Raw genomic sequence first — 16,139 nt, forward strand, 5'->3', positions numbered from 1 at the left:
GCCTCTCTGCTTTGGGGCTGTGCTCAGCTGCATGGTTTTCCATCCCCTTTGTTTGATGTCTTGGGATTTTGTCCCAGGACCTTGTGGGGTGGAGGCTCCTGTGTTTATCCTTTGCCTGGAAGCAGCAGGTTCTGGAGGGGTGGCTCTCGGGGTGGGTGTGAGGAGGTGAGACTGTGTACTCTCCTTCAAGAGCACAGAGAGCAGCACCTGCCATGTCCCTGTTATTTCTTCCGACTTCATAATCGGGTGATGATATAGGAGGGGGATCTCAGCACACCTAGTGTCAGAGGGCTATATGGGGAGTTGCAGATTGGCCAGGGGGTGTTGTAGCTGCCTTAGGCTCACCAGCTATCTTGGCGTTAAGATCCACAGGCTCTCCCCAGTCTGGACCAAGCTAGCACTCTAACTGCAGTTGGACTGACTTTGTGCTGGCTGGTGGGGGAAGGGGGAGGGGATGTGGCCTTCAGTGTGTTGGAATAATTTCTCTCTCGCACACTCTCTGGGGGAGCGGCATGCAGTGCATGGACAGATGGTGTTTTTGAGTGACCTTGGAGCACTGAGTGATTCCCTCACTTGCTGAGTAATGGTTGGAGCAGCGGTGCTACAACCTGCTCCTGCCAGTGGGAGTTAGTCAGGAAGCCAATCCTGAGGAGGGATGTGGGGTGGACCAGGGGAAGGAGCCAAAGCCCAGTAATCATTACGTAATGGTTACAAGGGAATGAACTATATATTGTGATTACCTGCCTCCCCCCACATGTTACAGTTCTATAACGAGAGCCAGACAATGCATGTGTGCTTAGGGTCTCCTCTGAAATGTCTTGAGAGCTCCCAAAGCGTGTGCCACCACTTCCCCAGCCTGTGGGGCAATCTCTCTCTCTCGGGAGAAGTTCTGGGCTAGGCGGGGCTTTCTTTAAAGGCCAGAGATGGTGCTTCTGCAGTTTGTATGACTGGGCAAGACATCACCGTGGCAAGTGACCTCATTGAAGTGGTGCGGTGGATTCCATGGGGCGGTGCAGTTGTGTGAGCTGGAAGTCCCAAGTGAAGAGAGTAATGAGGAGGAGGTAAGTTAAGATTATGGCAGCTGCAAGCACTTTCCTTGCTCACATGAGCTGTCTCACCAGAACCAAAGGAGCAGGTCTGTGAGTCAGGTGGGCAGAGCCAGGCTCTAAATCAGTTGCAAAGATTATATATATATATATATATATATATATATATATATATATATATATATATATATATATATATATATATATATATATATATATCCCCCTCTGTAACTTAATTTTCTTAAAAAAGCACCCTTCTGCGGTACCAGGTGGAGGGCCCTGGAGATCAGGGTACACTCACCTGGTCTGTCCCCAGAGCAGGATAGTCCTGGCAGTGGCTGGGCAAACCCCACACTGCTCCTGGCCAGTGCATGCTGGCCCTGCCCTGGGCAGAGATGGGAGCTCCCTCAGTGCGTGGCTCTCTGCTGAGATGGCCGGCTAATGCTAATTGCGCTGAGGACCCTTGTGCACTGGGAACTAGAATAAGGTCCCTACTTGCTTTGCATCAAACAGGAGCTGGCGCTCAGGTAGCAGCACCTCTGTCTGACCTGCGTTTGAAACATGGGGAAGCTAATGTAGATGGGCTGCGAAGGTTACTATTGCCTCCCACGTGTAGAGCACCAGCACCCTGCTGGGGTCGTGCAATGGCTAGAGTGAGATGGTGCCCTCCGCTCTGAGCTCGGGGGGCTCCTTGTGAAGGCACGTCTCTCCTGGGGCGGGGGTGCTGTGGGGCGCACAAGCCTGGCTAGGGAGTTCCAGGTGACGTGACGAGAGCAGAAGGATACAGGGAGGAGTGATGGCTTGGGAACAGATACGTGTTTTAAGCCCCTCTCCTGGCTCAGCTCGGGAGCAGCGCTGTGGCAGGTGGAACGTTGGCACCTGAAGCTTCCGTGGCAGTTGGAAGTGGCAGTTGGCCGGAGCGAGGGGGAGGGGAGCCTCAGCCCTGGCCCAGTTTGGGGGGAGGGGTAGCATCCCCTCCAGGGGCAGAGAGACAAGGGCAGATGCGTGGGGGAAGCCAGGGTGAACCAGCGGCCCGTGAGCAGAACCCCGGCCTCCAGGAAATGGATGTGGGGGAGAGGTCTAGAGCCTGCTGGAGGAGGGAGCAGTTTTTTCCATCCGCCCCCTCAGCACCTGCGGGGAGGGTACCCTTGCATCCCCTCCCACAGCCCCATGGCACCAGGAGCGATTCCTTGCCCCAGAAATGGAGGGATTTGCTCCTGCAAATGCAGGTGAAGGGGGGGATCTCTGCAGCCCTCGCTCTCATCCAGGTGCAGTGCAGCCAACGCAGCGTTGGGGAGAACGGGCAACATCGCACTCTGCCCGGCGTACTCGGACAGCAGAGCGAACTCAGCGCGCCGTTTTGGGGAGGGGCAGGAGAACAGGAGTAACTGAGATCTGATGGGTAAGCCCTGGAACCCCTCATGAAGAGTAGAAGCTGCTTCACATTGTTTTCCTGCCGGAAATTTGGGTGTGTGGTGGGATGACGATTTGGGCACGGTGTGGCAGCAGGTGAGGCCATGGTTACACGAAGGTTCAAGGCAGAGACTCGTGTTTCCTCAGCAGTAGGCATGTGCTGTAAGACTTGCGCAGCATGGATCTGTTTTGCCAGGGAGAGACAGAGCTGCTCTTTGGGGTGAGAGATCCCATGGAACTGGGAGCAGGAGACAGTGCTGACAGGTGGGTTATAGTCCCATGGTCACCCAGTAATGGTGTGAAGGGGATTGTACATTTCTTACCAGCTGAGCTATTTTGCAAGCTATTTTAACACAGATAACTTTAAAAGTAACCTGTTCATTTCGCTGAGTCTCCTTGGTCCTATATTGTGGATAATATGGAAGGAGCAGGACTGAGGTGGGTGCTCTACATTCAAATAACTCTCAAATGAAATGAAGTAGATCATCTCGATGTTATACACTGTGGACCCAAACCAATTAGCACAAATGCCCCCCTTTTTAGGGGCTTTGGAGAGTTGCCAGCCTCTGCTGAGGAGACTCTGATTTACAATAGCAAGAGGTACTGTAGGGAAGAACTATGGAGGATTAGCCAAAGGTGTTTGGAGATCTAATAAGCCTTGAAAAGCAGAGGTTGCATAAAAAATATCTAGGGCCATTATTATCTGAGTGACAACAATGTGCTTGACTCTCTATGGAACATAGAATAGGAAATGGTCCCTGCCCCAAAGATCTTGCACCGAAAGATATGGCATACTAGACATTATTCCATGGGACCACTTGGCAGTAGGCAATAGAGCGCTTCTGCGGTAGCTTGACCTTGTGTTTGTCGTGTTGGAAAAATCTGATTTCTAACCAAAAGGAGTTGGTGTGGGGAGGGAGAGAATCACACCAACAGTAAACGTTTTAGAGCTCAGGGACCTAACTGGCAGGAGGGGGTGTAAATTCTAACAGGAATGTGCCCCTGCCCATTGCCACGTGGGAGGGAAACTAGGGAGGGGGTTTTAATCAGACAACAGAGGAACACCCAGTTATCCTGAAGAGCTTGTAGAGAGAGGAATCTCTAGTGTCTGCCCTCAATCTGCATTTTAGCAGGATTCGTTCCTCTGATGCGCACCGGACCCTGAGATTTAGAGAGACATGGGGCCTACCTACACTGGAAATTAAAGAGTTGGGCCAGCGGGTGGTGTGATTTCAAATCCCAGAAATAAGGGAGGAGGAAAGGAGCACAAGAGACTGCCATTCCATTTTAGCTCTCATGCCATTTGCATTGCACTGGGCAAGTCTAGCCTGGGCGTGCTACATCTGTCCCATAGCCATGCGTACCAGGCTGGCTTGCAGCGTCTGAGTGGTTCCAGTTACTTAGCATGCAATGAGTGTTGTGCTCAGAGAAATTTCCGCGTAATTTTTTTGTGCTTGCATGTAAATGTGGGTAGGTGCTGTCCTGATTGACGGCAATTAGCATTTTCTAACGGTAACAGATGTTCATATTGCCAGGAGGCTGGTACCTAACGCCCACACTGCCATCTGTTCCACTGGGCACTGCCTGAGGAAGCGATACCAGCGCTGCAGACCTGCGAGTCCTTGGTGGGGTGTAGTTAACAGTATTGTGTAAGATTTTTCTGGGGGAAAAATAATAATAATAATAAAGACATTTTCAGGTTTATAAATAGTTCATGCTGTTTATTATGGGATGGAAGCTCTCTGTCTGACTAGCAGCTCCGATTTCTGTGCCGAGCTAACAAAGAGCGATCTGAACGGAATACAGAGCACCAGCTTGTGGTGGCAGTCCTCAAGGGCTAGGAGGGGGAAGATGGTTTTGTTGCACTGTCATCACCATACAGTTTCAATGCACAGTGAGGATGAGGAAATAACTTTGGGTAAATGGGAGATTCCACATTTTCCCCTTTGAACTCTCGCCACCTTCTGGTAAATCCCTCTTGTCTGCTGAGCCAGTGCCTGTAACAACAGTTGTAGACCTGCGTGTTTGTGTAGTGCGGTGGTTCTCAACCTATTTACCATTGTGGTCTGCATCCAATACTACCTGTATGGCTCTGAGGATGTTACGTGGGCCGCAGCTGTATGCCAAGTGGGCCGCAAGTGGCCTGCAGGTTGAGAACCACTAGTGTAGCGTGAATTGCACAATGTGTCTGGGCTATATGCTCCTTGGAGCTGTCTGCCCTGATCAGTTGTGCATGTTGTCCCATTGGCAGTCACAAGGGACAGATGAACTCACACTTTCTCTCTGTTCTCCCATCTTGCTAAAACAAGGTGTCTGCCTAGCACCTCAGCCCCCTTCTACGGTTGGCAAGTGCACTGCATTCAGTTTTACTCAACTCATCTCAAAGCATCTAATGGAAATAAGTGCAGGCCAGCTGAGGGCTCCTGTTTGTCATCTGTCATAATAGAAGAACAGTGAAATTGAAAAGCAACACATTTAAACTTGGATGAAGCAATGGTTTTCATAGCATAATTAGCCTGTGGAACTTGATGCCACAAGATACTGTTGAAGCAAAGAGCTTAATGGGATTTCAAAAGGGATGAGCTATTTATATGGACAGTCAGACTATCCACAGTTATATTGACCTGGATAAAATATGCAAGTGATATTTACCATCCTGCTTCAGGACAAAAGGCAATCACCAACTGCCTGGGGATAAGGGGGAAGTTTGGGAAGACATCTGTCAGTATGTGGTTGCATAATTGCCCATTATAGGGTCTTAACCTCCTCCTCTAAACATCTGGTATTGGCCTTGGATGCTAGATGAATCATTGATCTAATCCCTAGCAGTTGCTGTGTTCCCTGTTGGTCCATGCAGCTCTATAATTTACAATAGGCAGAGTTTGATCACCAAACATTTAAGAGCTGGGAATTTCTGTCAGGCTGGTAAAAGCCTGTTGAAGATGTTGGGGTTATACCAGTGTTATGGGGAAAATTTATCCCTGGAACTCTTGGATGTAGCCAGTGGATCCCTAAGTCACCTAGTTAAATACCTGTGCCCACTCATAGGTCAGGCACAGGTGTCTGAGGGTATCGTAACTCCAGTTACTGTGTTGTAGTGAAGGGACACGCACGGTCTCCTGCCACTTGCTCCCCAGAGATATACACGCAGACCAACTGTGACATAGTGGCCCTGCTGTGGGACTTTGCTCATGCAGTGGTATGAGACTGGCCCAAAGCTGTGTCCATGACACATAATTAGTTCTTCTCTGGGCATCATTAACATTTCTCTGAAAAGAGACTCTGCTATTTCCCCACTGCTTCATAAGCTTCTCCAGAGGAGAGGAAATCTCCTCTCCTTGGCAGACCAGACCAGGGAGGGAAAGTTTTCTGATGCAGTTTAGAGTTTAGTGAGGGGGAGCAAACAAGCATGCATTCCCTAGATTTCGCAGCATACAAGCCTGTGACCTAGCAATACAATGGATCCTTGCTGCTGACATCAAGGGGTGTGATTAAATGACAGAAGGTGAATTACATACAAAGCACTTTCCTCCTCCCTGTGGGGCTCCCCCACTTTCTCCGATGCTTGATACCAAGGCATTTTTGTATGCCCCCCCCCCTAATTTTACTTTTAAAAGTGTGAGTCAGTTGTGGTGCATGTGAAAGGAAAACATCGAGAGCCCCGGCTAGAGGCAGGTACAACGTGTGCTGGTTCTCCTGGCTCTGCCCATGCTCCTCAATCTGTCCAGGGAAAGGGGAGCACAAACACAGAGAACTTCCTAAAATCAGGGGGGAGCTGGAAGCTGGTTTAACAATGTTTTTCCCCCTTTGAGGCTGCCCCCCTTCTGTTCCAGTCCTGGCAATCCCCCCAGCTATGTCTGTATGCCTGAGTCCTGGTATGCAGGCGCCCCCACCTGCTTTCCCAGTCCTGAGGAATCTCTGTGCAAATTCTGCCTCTGTGTGCCAGGGCGGGCTCTACCATTTTTGCCGCCCCAAGCAAAAAAACAAAACAAAACAAACAAAAAAACCCCACTCAGACTGCCACCCAAGCTGCCCAGACTGTGCCGCCCCAAGAATGGACGGAATGCTGCCCCTTAGCATGTGCCACCCCAGGCACGTGCTTCCTCTGCTGGTGCCTGGAGCCGTCCCTGTCTGTGTGAATTACTTGTCCCTGGTAGAATCCATGATGTGCAATATTTAGATATTCAAAGAGGGGTGGTCTCTGCTGTGAGGCTCTCACAATTTATACTATAGGCAAGTTTTGTGATGTAGGCATGTGTGTTGAAATGGGAATTTAAACAAAAATAATTTTATGACCCTATGTGTGTGTCTCTGTTTCCCCCATATGTTGCATGCTTACCCAGTGGGGGAAAACAGATTAAGCTTGCTCTCAGGGCAGACTTGGAGACACAGATGTGTGTGTCACCTACTTGTCTGGGTAGAATGAAGAGTCATTAAGGAACTAGTTGAAACCAACCAAGATCAACGAGGGGGCCAGAGAGCCAATGCATGCTGCAATGACTCATGGATTTTCCCACCTCTCAGCAGGGAAGCTGAGCAAAGAAAGACCCTAGTCTGAGAACAACAGACTGAGGTGTGAGAGTTCCGGGGTTGGGGGAGGATAAGTGTTGGCTCCTGGAGGAAGTTGGTTGCTTTATCAGCTGGGAACTTACTAAGGAGTTCAGACAGAAAGAGAGACAGGTCTGGTCTACACTACACGGTTAGGTCAACCTTAGCGGCCTTGCATCGACCTAGCTATGGAAGCATGTTTACTTAAATTCAGCTCCCTCCCTCTCCATGCTGATTTAGTAACACCACCTCCCCAAGCAGCACAGTCACGGTCGATGTAGTTAGGTCAACGCAGTGTCAGTATAGACACTGCATTGCTTACGTTGACTGTTACTGGCATCCAGGAGCCATCCCACAGTGCCCCACACTGGCAGTACAATCAATACAAGTGCTCCTGGTGAGGATGCGAACAGCTGAGACAAGGAGCACACACAAGCAATTTAATAACTGTGGTGGCTGTATGCTGACATGAGTTAGGTCGACATAATTTTGTAATCTAGACCTGGCCAGAGTCTTAAAATTGAGTTTTCTACAGCTTTGCTGTGCTCTGGGCTGACCAGAACGGACTTTGCTGTAACCTTCATTTCTCTGTGCTAACCTGAAGATGTCCTGAGCTGTGTGGTAGGTGACTAATAAACCTAACTGTTTTGAAAACGCTGCTTGAGTGGCACTGTGAATACTTGGTGAGGTGCATTAATGCTGAAGAGTACACAAGTCTCTAAGCAGGTGTCTAGCTCAGTGGGAGTTGCTGAATGGAGCTCACAGGATGAAAAAGGAGTGCTGAAGTAAGAGGTTCAGTCTCAAGAGGCAGTGAGGCTGCATGGCCTGCCCTGAAGGAAGGGGCTGGCACACTGTAGGGGTCCTCCAAGAGACTCTTCCAAAGCTGGGGGCGTAGGACCAAGCCTGTGGATCCGTGACAGCATGTCTCCTAGCGAAAAAGCTGTCACTTAGGCTTGTGACATATGGCCAAGCCTGAAACCCAGTCACATTAGTGTGCTGTGATTTTGGAGTGGATTTGGCAGTGAGTGACTCATCTTAATGAGGTTGTTGGGGACATTGGGCAAAGCCTAGTAGCCAGTGACTTCTGCCTTGGCCCCCAAGATCCCTTTATTGGATTCTCCCTGTAGAGCTTAAGGGCAGGTTTCCTAGTGATGGGCTCAAACAGCCCTTTGCACCTCAGCAGCCCCTAGGAAGCTGCTTTGGAATTTCCATCTACTCTAGTTACACTGAGCCCCATAAGTCCAAGGTCCTTCGCAGCAGAAAGAACCTTGCCTGGTTGGGGCCCTTGAAAAAGGTGCCGCACTGGTTTGTGAGAGCCTTGCTCTGAATGGGGATGTGACCCTCCCAGCTGTTGTGACGGCACGTCCCTAGAGTTAGCAGGACAACCGGGTAAAGGAGATACAGGCATCATTTCCCAAGTCTTCTATAGCCCTTCCCTCCCACCTGGCTAGGGGAACCGCAGTGGGAGATTGGCTTCCTCCTCAGATGTTTTCACAACCTGACAAAACAGGTTTGGTGACCATGCTGCAAACTCAGTCACCACTGAGGCAGCAGGGAGAAAATGGCTCGATGAACAGGGAGTGGAGGGGAAGGCAAGTGGCAGCAATTTTCTGGCGTCATGTCCTGTGTATGGATTCAAGCTCTGTTTCTTGTTCTCTTGCTAATTCTCTCTGCTTTCCTTCCCCATGCAGCCCACCAAGAGTCTTTGAACACCAATCAATTGTTTTTTTCTATTCAACAGTCAGACAATGCTGCTGAGCCCCCCATCTAGACAGAGCTGAGCCTCCAATTTAGCTGGTGCTCTCCCCAATCAATATGCCAATCTTTAGCTGGCTCTCTGCTTTTCTAAGTATGTATCCAGTATTCATGACAGCAGGAGCTGAGTGAGAGGAGCCTCGCCCAGAGAAAGGTGACCCCCATGCTGATTACTTCTTAAATTCTGGTGGAGCTGGAAACTGGCCTAGTAATTTTTCCCCCTTTGAGGCACGGTTGCGTGTTGGGATGGGGGAGGGGAAGAGGAGGGTGAATGTGGTACAATAAATCAGCTGACAGATTCAGGGCCAAGCTGGAGAATTTTATTGAATCCTATCTTGAGGTGCTTTTCCCACTGCAGCATCCTTCAGTGTGACACACACAGCACCAAGGGTGCTGAGCTGCCCTCCCACAGGGTAAGAGCATGGACTGGTCATGGAAGGTGGGCACGCTGCATTCTGTGGATAGCATTGCTATTGGCTGGAGGTTTCAAGCTGGACTGGAGGGGCCCTGGGCACCCACAGCTCCATCCAGTGACCCAGGAAATTGAAAAACATTGGTCTAGAGCAGGGGTAGGCAACCTATGGCACGCATGTTGATTTGCAGTGGCACTCACACTGCCCGGGTCCTGGCCACCTGTCCGGGGAGCTCTGCATTTTAATTTAATTTTAAATGAAGCTTTTAAACATTTTTAAAACCTTATTTACTTTACATACAACAATAGTTTAGTTATATATTATAGACTTATAGAAAGGCACCTTCTAAAAACGTTAAAATGCATTACTGGCACGCGAAACCTTAAATTAGAGTGAATAAATGAAGACTCAGCACAGCACTTCTGAAACGCTGGGCTAGGGCTTAGGTCATCAGACTGGATCAGTTCAAATGTTAGAGGAAGGTTTGGGAGGGGGAACCCCATTGGGCAGTGGCCTGTGACCGGTGTGTGGTACTGCATGTATGCAGAGAAGTCCAATTAAAAGATCAGATTCCATAGTGATGGCTCTGGTGTAAGTACCCTCTAGTCACTTTTCTGTCAGGTAAGGCCATCAGGTTTGCTGTTGTGATACCTCTGCTAACCTGCCATATCCCCTGGACTGAATCTGAGCACATGAACTCTTCTTTGGCACCTCGGACCCTCCCAGACCTTTGGGCTGAGGTATGTCCTAGTGACCCGTCCTAATCAGGTAGGTTACAGTGCGGTGGGACTCAGACATGGGAAAGGGGGACAGATGTGATGAAGAAAGGTATCTTGACTGTGAAGTGTGTGATGCCCTCTAGTGGTGCATTTGTATACAGAAAAAAGCCATCTTAATTCTGGGCACAGGAGTGTTTGGAGCTCTGAACCCGCTCTTCCTTCCCACTTGCAGAAATAACAGAAAAATAAACAGATTGCCAGAAACACCCAGAACCCATTTTAAAAAGCCTTTCTTGCATGTTCTCTCCAGCCCTCGTTGCCTCCCCCATGAAACAGAAGGCATGTCCTGAGCCGAGGAGGATGTCTCCCTGCCCGGCCAGTCATGTGTGCTCTGCAGCAGGGCTGGCTTTAGGCACCGCAGGGCCTGATTCGAAGGAGCTGCCGCTGAAGTCCTGCCGCTGTCTTCGGTGGCAGCTCAGTCGCTGCTGCGGAGGAAGGTCCCTCCGCCGAAATGCCGCCGAAGACAGTGGCAACGATTGAGCTGCCGTTGCCGACAGTGCCGGGACTTCGGCAGCAGCTCAATTGGCTGCCAGTGCCTTCGGCGGCATCTCGGCGGAGGGACCTTCCTCCGCGGCAGTGATTGAGCTGCCGCTGAAGACAGTGACGGGACTTCGGCGGCAGCTCCTTCGGAAGGTTGCGGGGCCCTCCTAGGGGTGCACGGCCCAATTCCAGGGAATCGGCTGACTCGCCCTAAAGCCAGCCCTGCTCTGCAGCAGAGTTGGGTGGAACCCTAGAAACTACTCAGCCTGACGTTTGAGGGTGTAACACGAGGTGGCATCAGCAACAGGAGTGTTGAGCACAAGGATGGAACCGCCTTGCCCCTGGCTTGTCACCCTGTGCACAGCTGTAACAGCATCCTCCTCACCGCACCCAGTTGCAGCCATAGAAGACTCCATTTCTAGCACTGGTCCTCAGGCTGTGGGCTATGGAGCTGCTTTTGTATCAATGCTGAAGCATTTTCTGCAAGGTGAAGCCTAGGCAGGACTTTGTTTCATGGCTTCTCTTGCCGTTCTGCTGTTTGCTTGGTGTCTTTTTGGTGAGTGTTCCTTTGGTATGAGTTCAACCCCGACTCAGTGTGTGGGGGGTGCCCAAACTGTAAGGGACAGAGCCAACTGCACAGTGGCCTGGAGAGGTCATAGTAGTGAGGGCTGCAGGCACTGAAGAGAACTGGAGAGGAAGTAGCAGGTACAGGGCATGGAGGCCCAGCTAAGGAGCTTGTATGAGGAGTCCTTAACATGTATGAGCAAGTTGATTTTCACCATGTCTCATTATAGAACCCTAAAATAGAGATCTCTGGTGCTACAGGCAAAACGCAAGGGGGATGTCTGAGAGAGATGCTCTCCTTAAAAATGGTGGTTGTGCTATCCTTGTCCATTCTTCCCCACACCGGCTTTACAGATACAGGCAGAAAAGTTTTCTCACAGGTGTCACCAGCCAAACAGCTGAGGCGGCTGTAATGAAATGGCTCCATGGCAGAGTGTCTGATCTATTTTTGAAGTAAGCTAAGTGCTGTCTCTTGCCCTCCTTCCACTAGCAGGCTAAACTAAACCCGAAGGCTCTTGGGACCAACGCGCCAGAATGTTCCCAGAACCTTTATTCATTGCAGGAGTTCCTGCTGGTGACAGTACCAGTGTCTAGGGCAGCTTGCCCTTGTTCCCATGGGCATGAAGCTGAGAAATGCGCCCGTGCGTGTTAGGGCCAGAGATCACAGAGAAGGGCTTCTTGGGCTCTTTGTGTGATTGTTACCCACACGAGCAGCAACGAGCTGTATGCATTAGCATGCAAAGACTTTTAAACTCAAACTTCCCAATGCATTTTTTTCCTTATTTGCGGTTCAGATGTTCAAATTTAGTTTCCAACAAATATTGGCCCTTAAATATGTCATCCAGAACTGAGATGAGCTCCAGCATGGGACAACCCCTCTGCTTGGATCTCAACTGCCTGGTAGTGTCGGTTATTCCTGGGGTAAATGCGTGTAAGATGCTACTGTTCTGGTTTGGTAGCTTTTTACTCTCATTCTGCACAGAGGTAAATAAACACACAAAGTACAGGATGGTGGCAAATCAAGCCTAAGTCAGCACGGAATCCTGCCCAGGCAATCCTGCTAGCCACTCAGTGGGCATCAGCCCTCTCTTCCCAACTGCTTCTAGTCCTTACCCTGTGATCAGGACTTGGCCGAATGGACTTTGCAACTGGGAAGGGCTTTCCATTCCCTTCACCCTTTCAGTCTGCACACTCACTGCACAATGACACGTCCCTCCCTTCTCCCACCTGTCACCCTCATGCAAGCCACCCCCAGAAAACATTCCCTGACATCTGAGCATATTGATTTGTAAAACACTGATTGGTTACCTTAGTGCCAATTCAGAAGCTAAAACTAATCATTTTGGATGGCCTGTGAGTATATGCTCTTACCATACCTGTGTGTGATGTTGAGGTGTCAGTGCACACACTTGCCTGCCTGATGGTGGTGGTTGTGTGTACAGCTGACTGTGCCCGAGGCCCCATTGTGCTTGGCTCTGTACAGAGTTAGAGAGAAGACGCAGTCCCTGTCTCAGAAGTTAATATTTATCAGACATGTATTGAGGTGATGCCTGGAGACCAGCCAGATCGGAGCCCCATTGTGCTGGGTGCCACTCCAACATGGTAAATGACGGTCCCAGCCCCAAAGAGCTCACCGTCTGAAATATGATCCGTAACAGCTGGGTGAGAGACACAGGCTGGGGTGGGAGGTGGGGAAGACTGGGGAGCAAGTGGTTGCAGGCTCAGTGAGTTGAGATAGGATGCTAACTGGTGGAGTGGGGTGCACAAGAAGGGGTGGTTTCTTATAGTGGAAGAGACTAAGGCATATTTACATTGTGAGGGGCAGGTGATCGGGGTTAGAAGAGGAAAGCTGGGAAGGTGTCTATGATTGGGACGTGGGAGAAGGGGACAGGGCAGGGAAGGTGGCATCAGATTTTGTAGATTTTTTTCCAAAGAGTTTATAGAGGACAAAAGCCAGCAGGAGGGTTTGGGAACAGTACAGCAAATGGGCTGGGGAATTTCAGGCATGCAGCTCACTAGTTCCACTTCCGAACAGCAGATTCTGGGTTCTCTCTGCTCTAAACGTATGGGCGCATTGCCTTGCCCTTGCCTATTCTCCTCTGTGTACCTTTGTCTCTAGGCATTTGCACCTTTACCTGCCCCTGTGCAGCGCCAGGAGAGGCTTGGGAGTACCCAGGCCTGGTGTTGGGAGGAGCCCTGTGTGGTTGGGTGGGTACAGGGAATTTCCTGTCTCCCAGGCTTTCAGTTGCATTTTGAGCCTGACATTCTGCTGTGTTGACATCGCCCTCCTTCGCCCCCCAGTGGGAAATGAGAGCGTTGTGATTAGCCTAATGAGTGGTTAATTAATGAGTGGGCTGGTTGTACAGTAGAACCTCAGAGTTACAAATTCCTTGGGAATGGAGGTTGTTCGTAACTCTGAACAGAATATTATGGTTGTTGTTTACAGGCTGCAGAACATTGACTTATTACAGCTCTGAAACTTTACTGTGCAGAAGAAAAATGCTACATTTAACCATCTCAATGTAAATGAAATAAGCACAGAAATGGTTTCCATACCTTGTCAAATCTTTTTTTAAACGTTCCCTTTATTTTTTTAGTAGTTCTATGTTTAACACAGCACTGTACTGTGCTGCGTACTTCCGGTTCCAAATGAGGTGTGTGGTTGACAGGTCAGTTTGTAACTTTGAGCTTCTACTGTGTAGTGGGAGTGTGCTGACCTTGCTGAATAATGGCAGGGTAACAGCCTGTCAGGCACAGGGCACGTGGGTGCATTGATTTATGGCTTTAACCCTTCCATTGCCTCTTTGGTGTGGTTTCTCCTGGCTCCACTCACTTGGCTGCTTTTGTATTAGTATTCAAGTGTTTATCAGGGCCGCCCAGAGGATGCAGGGGGCCTGGGGTCTTTGGCGGCAGGGGGCTCCCGCCGCCAAATTGCTGCTGAAGACCCAGCACTTTGGCGGCGGGTCCCGGGGCGGAAGGACCCCCTGCCGCGGGTCTTTGGGGCACTTTGGCAGCGGGTTCCGGGGCTGAAGGAGCCCCTGCCGGCAAATTGCCGCCGAAGACCCGGAGTGGAAGAAACTCCGGGGGTCTGGGTCCCGCGAGAGTTTTCTGGGGCCCCCGGAGCGACTGAAGGACCCCGCTCCAGGGCCCCCGAAAAACTCCCGTGGGGGCACCTCTGGGGCCTGGGGCAAATTGCCCCACTTGCCCCCCCCCCCCCCGGTGGCCCTGGTGTTTATGCTGACCTCTGCAGTTCTCCAGGGCTGGTGTGTGGTCATTGGTGTACCTCCTGCCCCCAGCCTCATGTTTTTCCACTGAGTGACTGAGGGGGCTCCTCTCCCCCATAGGGGAGTGTGGAGTGTGGGAGAGAGGCTGGGGTGTCTGCAATACAGGCAGCTAGATAGTCACATTTAACTGAATGATAAATACTGAGCTAATTGCCAATTATGCAAAGTTTGCAAACTCTAGAGGAGGAAGCAAGTTGGGAGAGAGCCTGTGCTGAATGGTCTCAGGGAAGGGAGGCGGCCTGGGAATAGGGCCTTTGGCATGGCCTTGCTTCTAGGAGGTGCAGCCGCAGCTGAAACCTGGTATCTGGTATGGGGTGCAGAGGGAGAGATGGGGATGAGAATGTATTTGGCATGTGAGTGCTCCATTTCATTGCTGAGTGCCAGAATGCTCCGCCTGCTGGGAAAATGATTGTTGGATCCCATGGACACATCGGTGAGGCTTCTCATTTACTCCTTTCCCAAAGGGCCCATGATGGAAAAAATCAAGGCAGCAACTTTGCAATATCTGTTTGAGTTAATGTCCTTGTCCTGCCTGGGGGTGTGTGCACATGCTCAATGTATAGATGAGGAAACATGCCCAGTACTGCACTGGTTGTGTGTTTGCAAACGTATTTTTGATGATGGTCATTACGGTAGCGTGTAAGGACCAACCAAGAATGGGGCCCCATTTTGCTAGGCCTTGTACAAACACAGAGTAGCAGATGGTCCCTGTCCCAAGAAGCTTACAGTCTATATAGCCCAGACACAGGATGGGAGAAGGGATGTGACACATAACAGAGGGAGCACTGTGGCAGCACCAAATGGTGTGTTAGTTCCAAAGGGTGTGTTAGTTCCAGTATTTTTTTAATGTAATTTAATTTATGTATTGGGATGTGTTTAGTTAGAAGGAGAGCAGCTCAATGGAAAGAAAAGTGAAGGTGGGGGGACACTGAAGGGAATGGGAGTGGGTGAAGGGGAGTGGGTGAAGGGGACATGAAAGGGACAGGTGTGGAGTGAATCTGAAGTGAAGAGACTGTGATGGAGGGGAAGAGTTGGAGCCAATCAGCACAGGGCAGAGACACTCTAGTCCAGTAAAAACTCTACAAAGTTCTCTGGATGTGTGAAGGTCCCTGCTTTGCTGGGCTGCAGTCTCTGGCTCACTTCTCCCAGTAGTTCTTCCCCCAGGCTACAAAGGAGACACCACTTGTACCAGTGTGTAGAACTGAGTTATCTGCTCTCTTTTACCCCCACTCCAACAGGCAGACTGGCCCAGATAAGTTAGTAAGTGCAGAGCAGCCTGGAACGCTGTTTGATGCCTTCATTGGGAGGTGTGAAATGCTGCATGAAATGTGCAAATAGAAGAGGCCTGTGGGGGGCCTCCTCTTCCAGCCATGCATCTTAATCTGCTGCTGCTTTGCACTGCAGCTGGGAGGAGCAAACACTTCCTACTTCTGCTCTTGCTTGCTAGCCAGATCTCTCCCCTTCCCTCTGCCTGAGAAGATATCAGGGTTAGTTCAGGCCTATGAGAAGCTTCCTGTCCTTTGCTGTGGCTCTGGGAGCTTTCATCAGGGCTTTAGCTGGGCATGAGGAGTGAAGCTCTGTGAATGTTTGAAGGCCCATGAAAAAGGCAGATTTAGCAAGTCCTTTCTGAGAGATGAATAGCTGGCAACATCTTTCCCTGACTGTACAAAGTTTCAGTGTCAGATCAAGATCAATCTGGTTTTTGAACCACCATCAAAATGTGTCCCCAAAGAAAGGAGCATTTCTGGGATAATAGGGATCATCATTTTCACTCCCTGGGCTCCAAGGGACCTGTATTCCTTTCATGTTGGTTGTGAAGACCTGTGAGGAAGATGGCCCTTTGGTACAGGGCTCACT

General features: G+C 50.3%; 1 protein-coding gene across 23 annotated transcripts in view; it reads left to right on the plus strand.

Moving 5' to 3' along the window:
* The window catches only part of RBFOX3 (RNA binding fox-1 homolog 3), a 346,512-nt gene that overhangs the window by 101,468 nt on the left and 228,905 nt on the right, over positions 1 to 16,139 (plus strand). For 3 of the 23 annotated variants that reach the window (XM_039500507.1, XM_039500516.1, XM_039500501.1), the window contains exon 1: positions 954 to 1,061. The exons of 16 other annotated variants lie outside the window; for them this stretch is intronic. Coding sequence is in view for 1 of the 7 variants with exons in the window: in XM_039500501.1 (XP_039356435.1) it covers positions 1,003 to 1,061 (59 nt within the window). In the remaining 6 variants the exon portion in view is untranslated. Of the gene's footprint in view, positions 1 to 953; positions 1,062 to 2,159; positions 2,449 to 2,705; positions 2,724 to 16,139 lie in introns of those variants that run through there. 4 more of the 23 variants (XM_039500509.1, XM_039500508.1, XM_039500517.1 and 1 more) reach the window with 2 other exon arrangements.

The sequence above is a fragment of the Mauremys reevesii genome, linkage group 15 (assembly GCF_016161935.1).
Source record: "Mauremys reevesii isolate NIE-2019 linkage group 15, ASM1616193v1, whole genome shotgun sequence".
In the NCBI taxonomy this organism is placed as follows: Eukaryota; Metazoa; Chordata; order Testudines; family Geoemydidae; genus Mauremys; species Mauremys reevesii.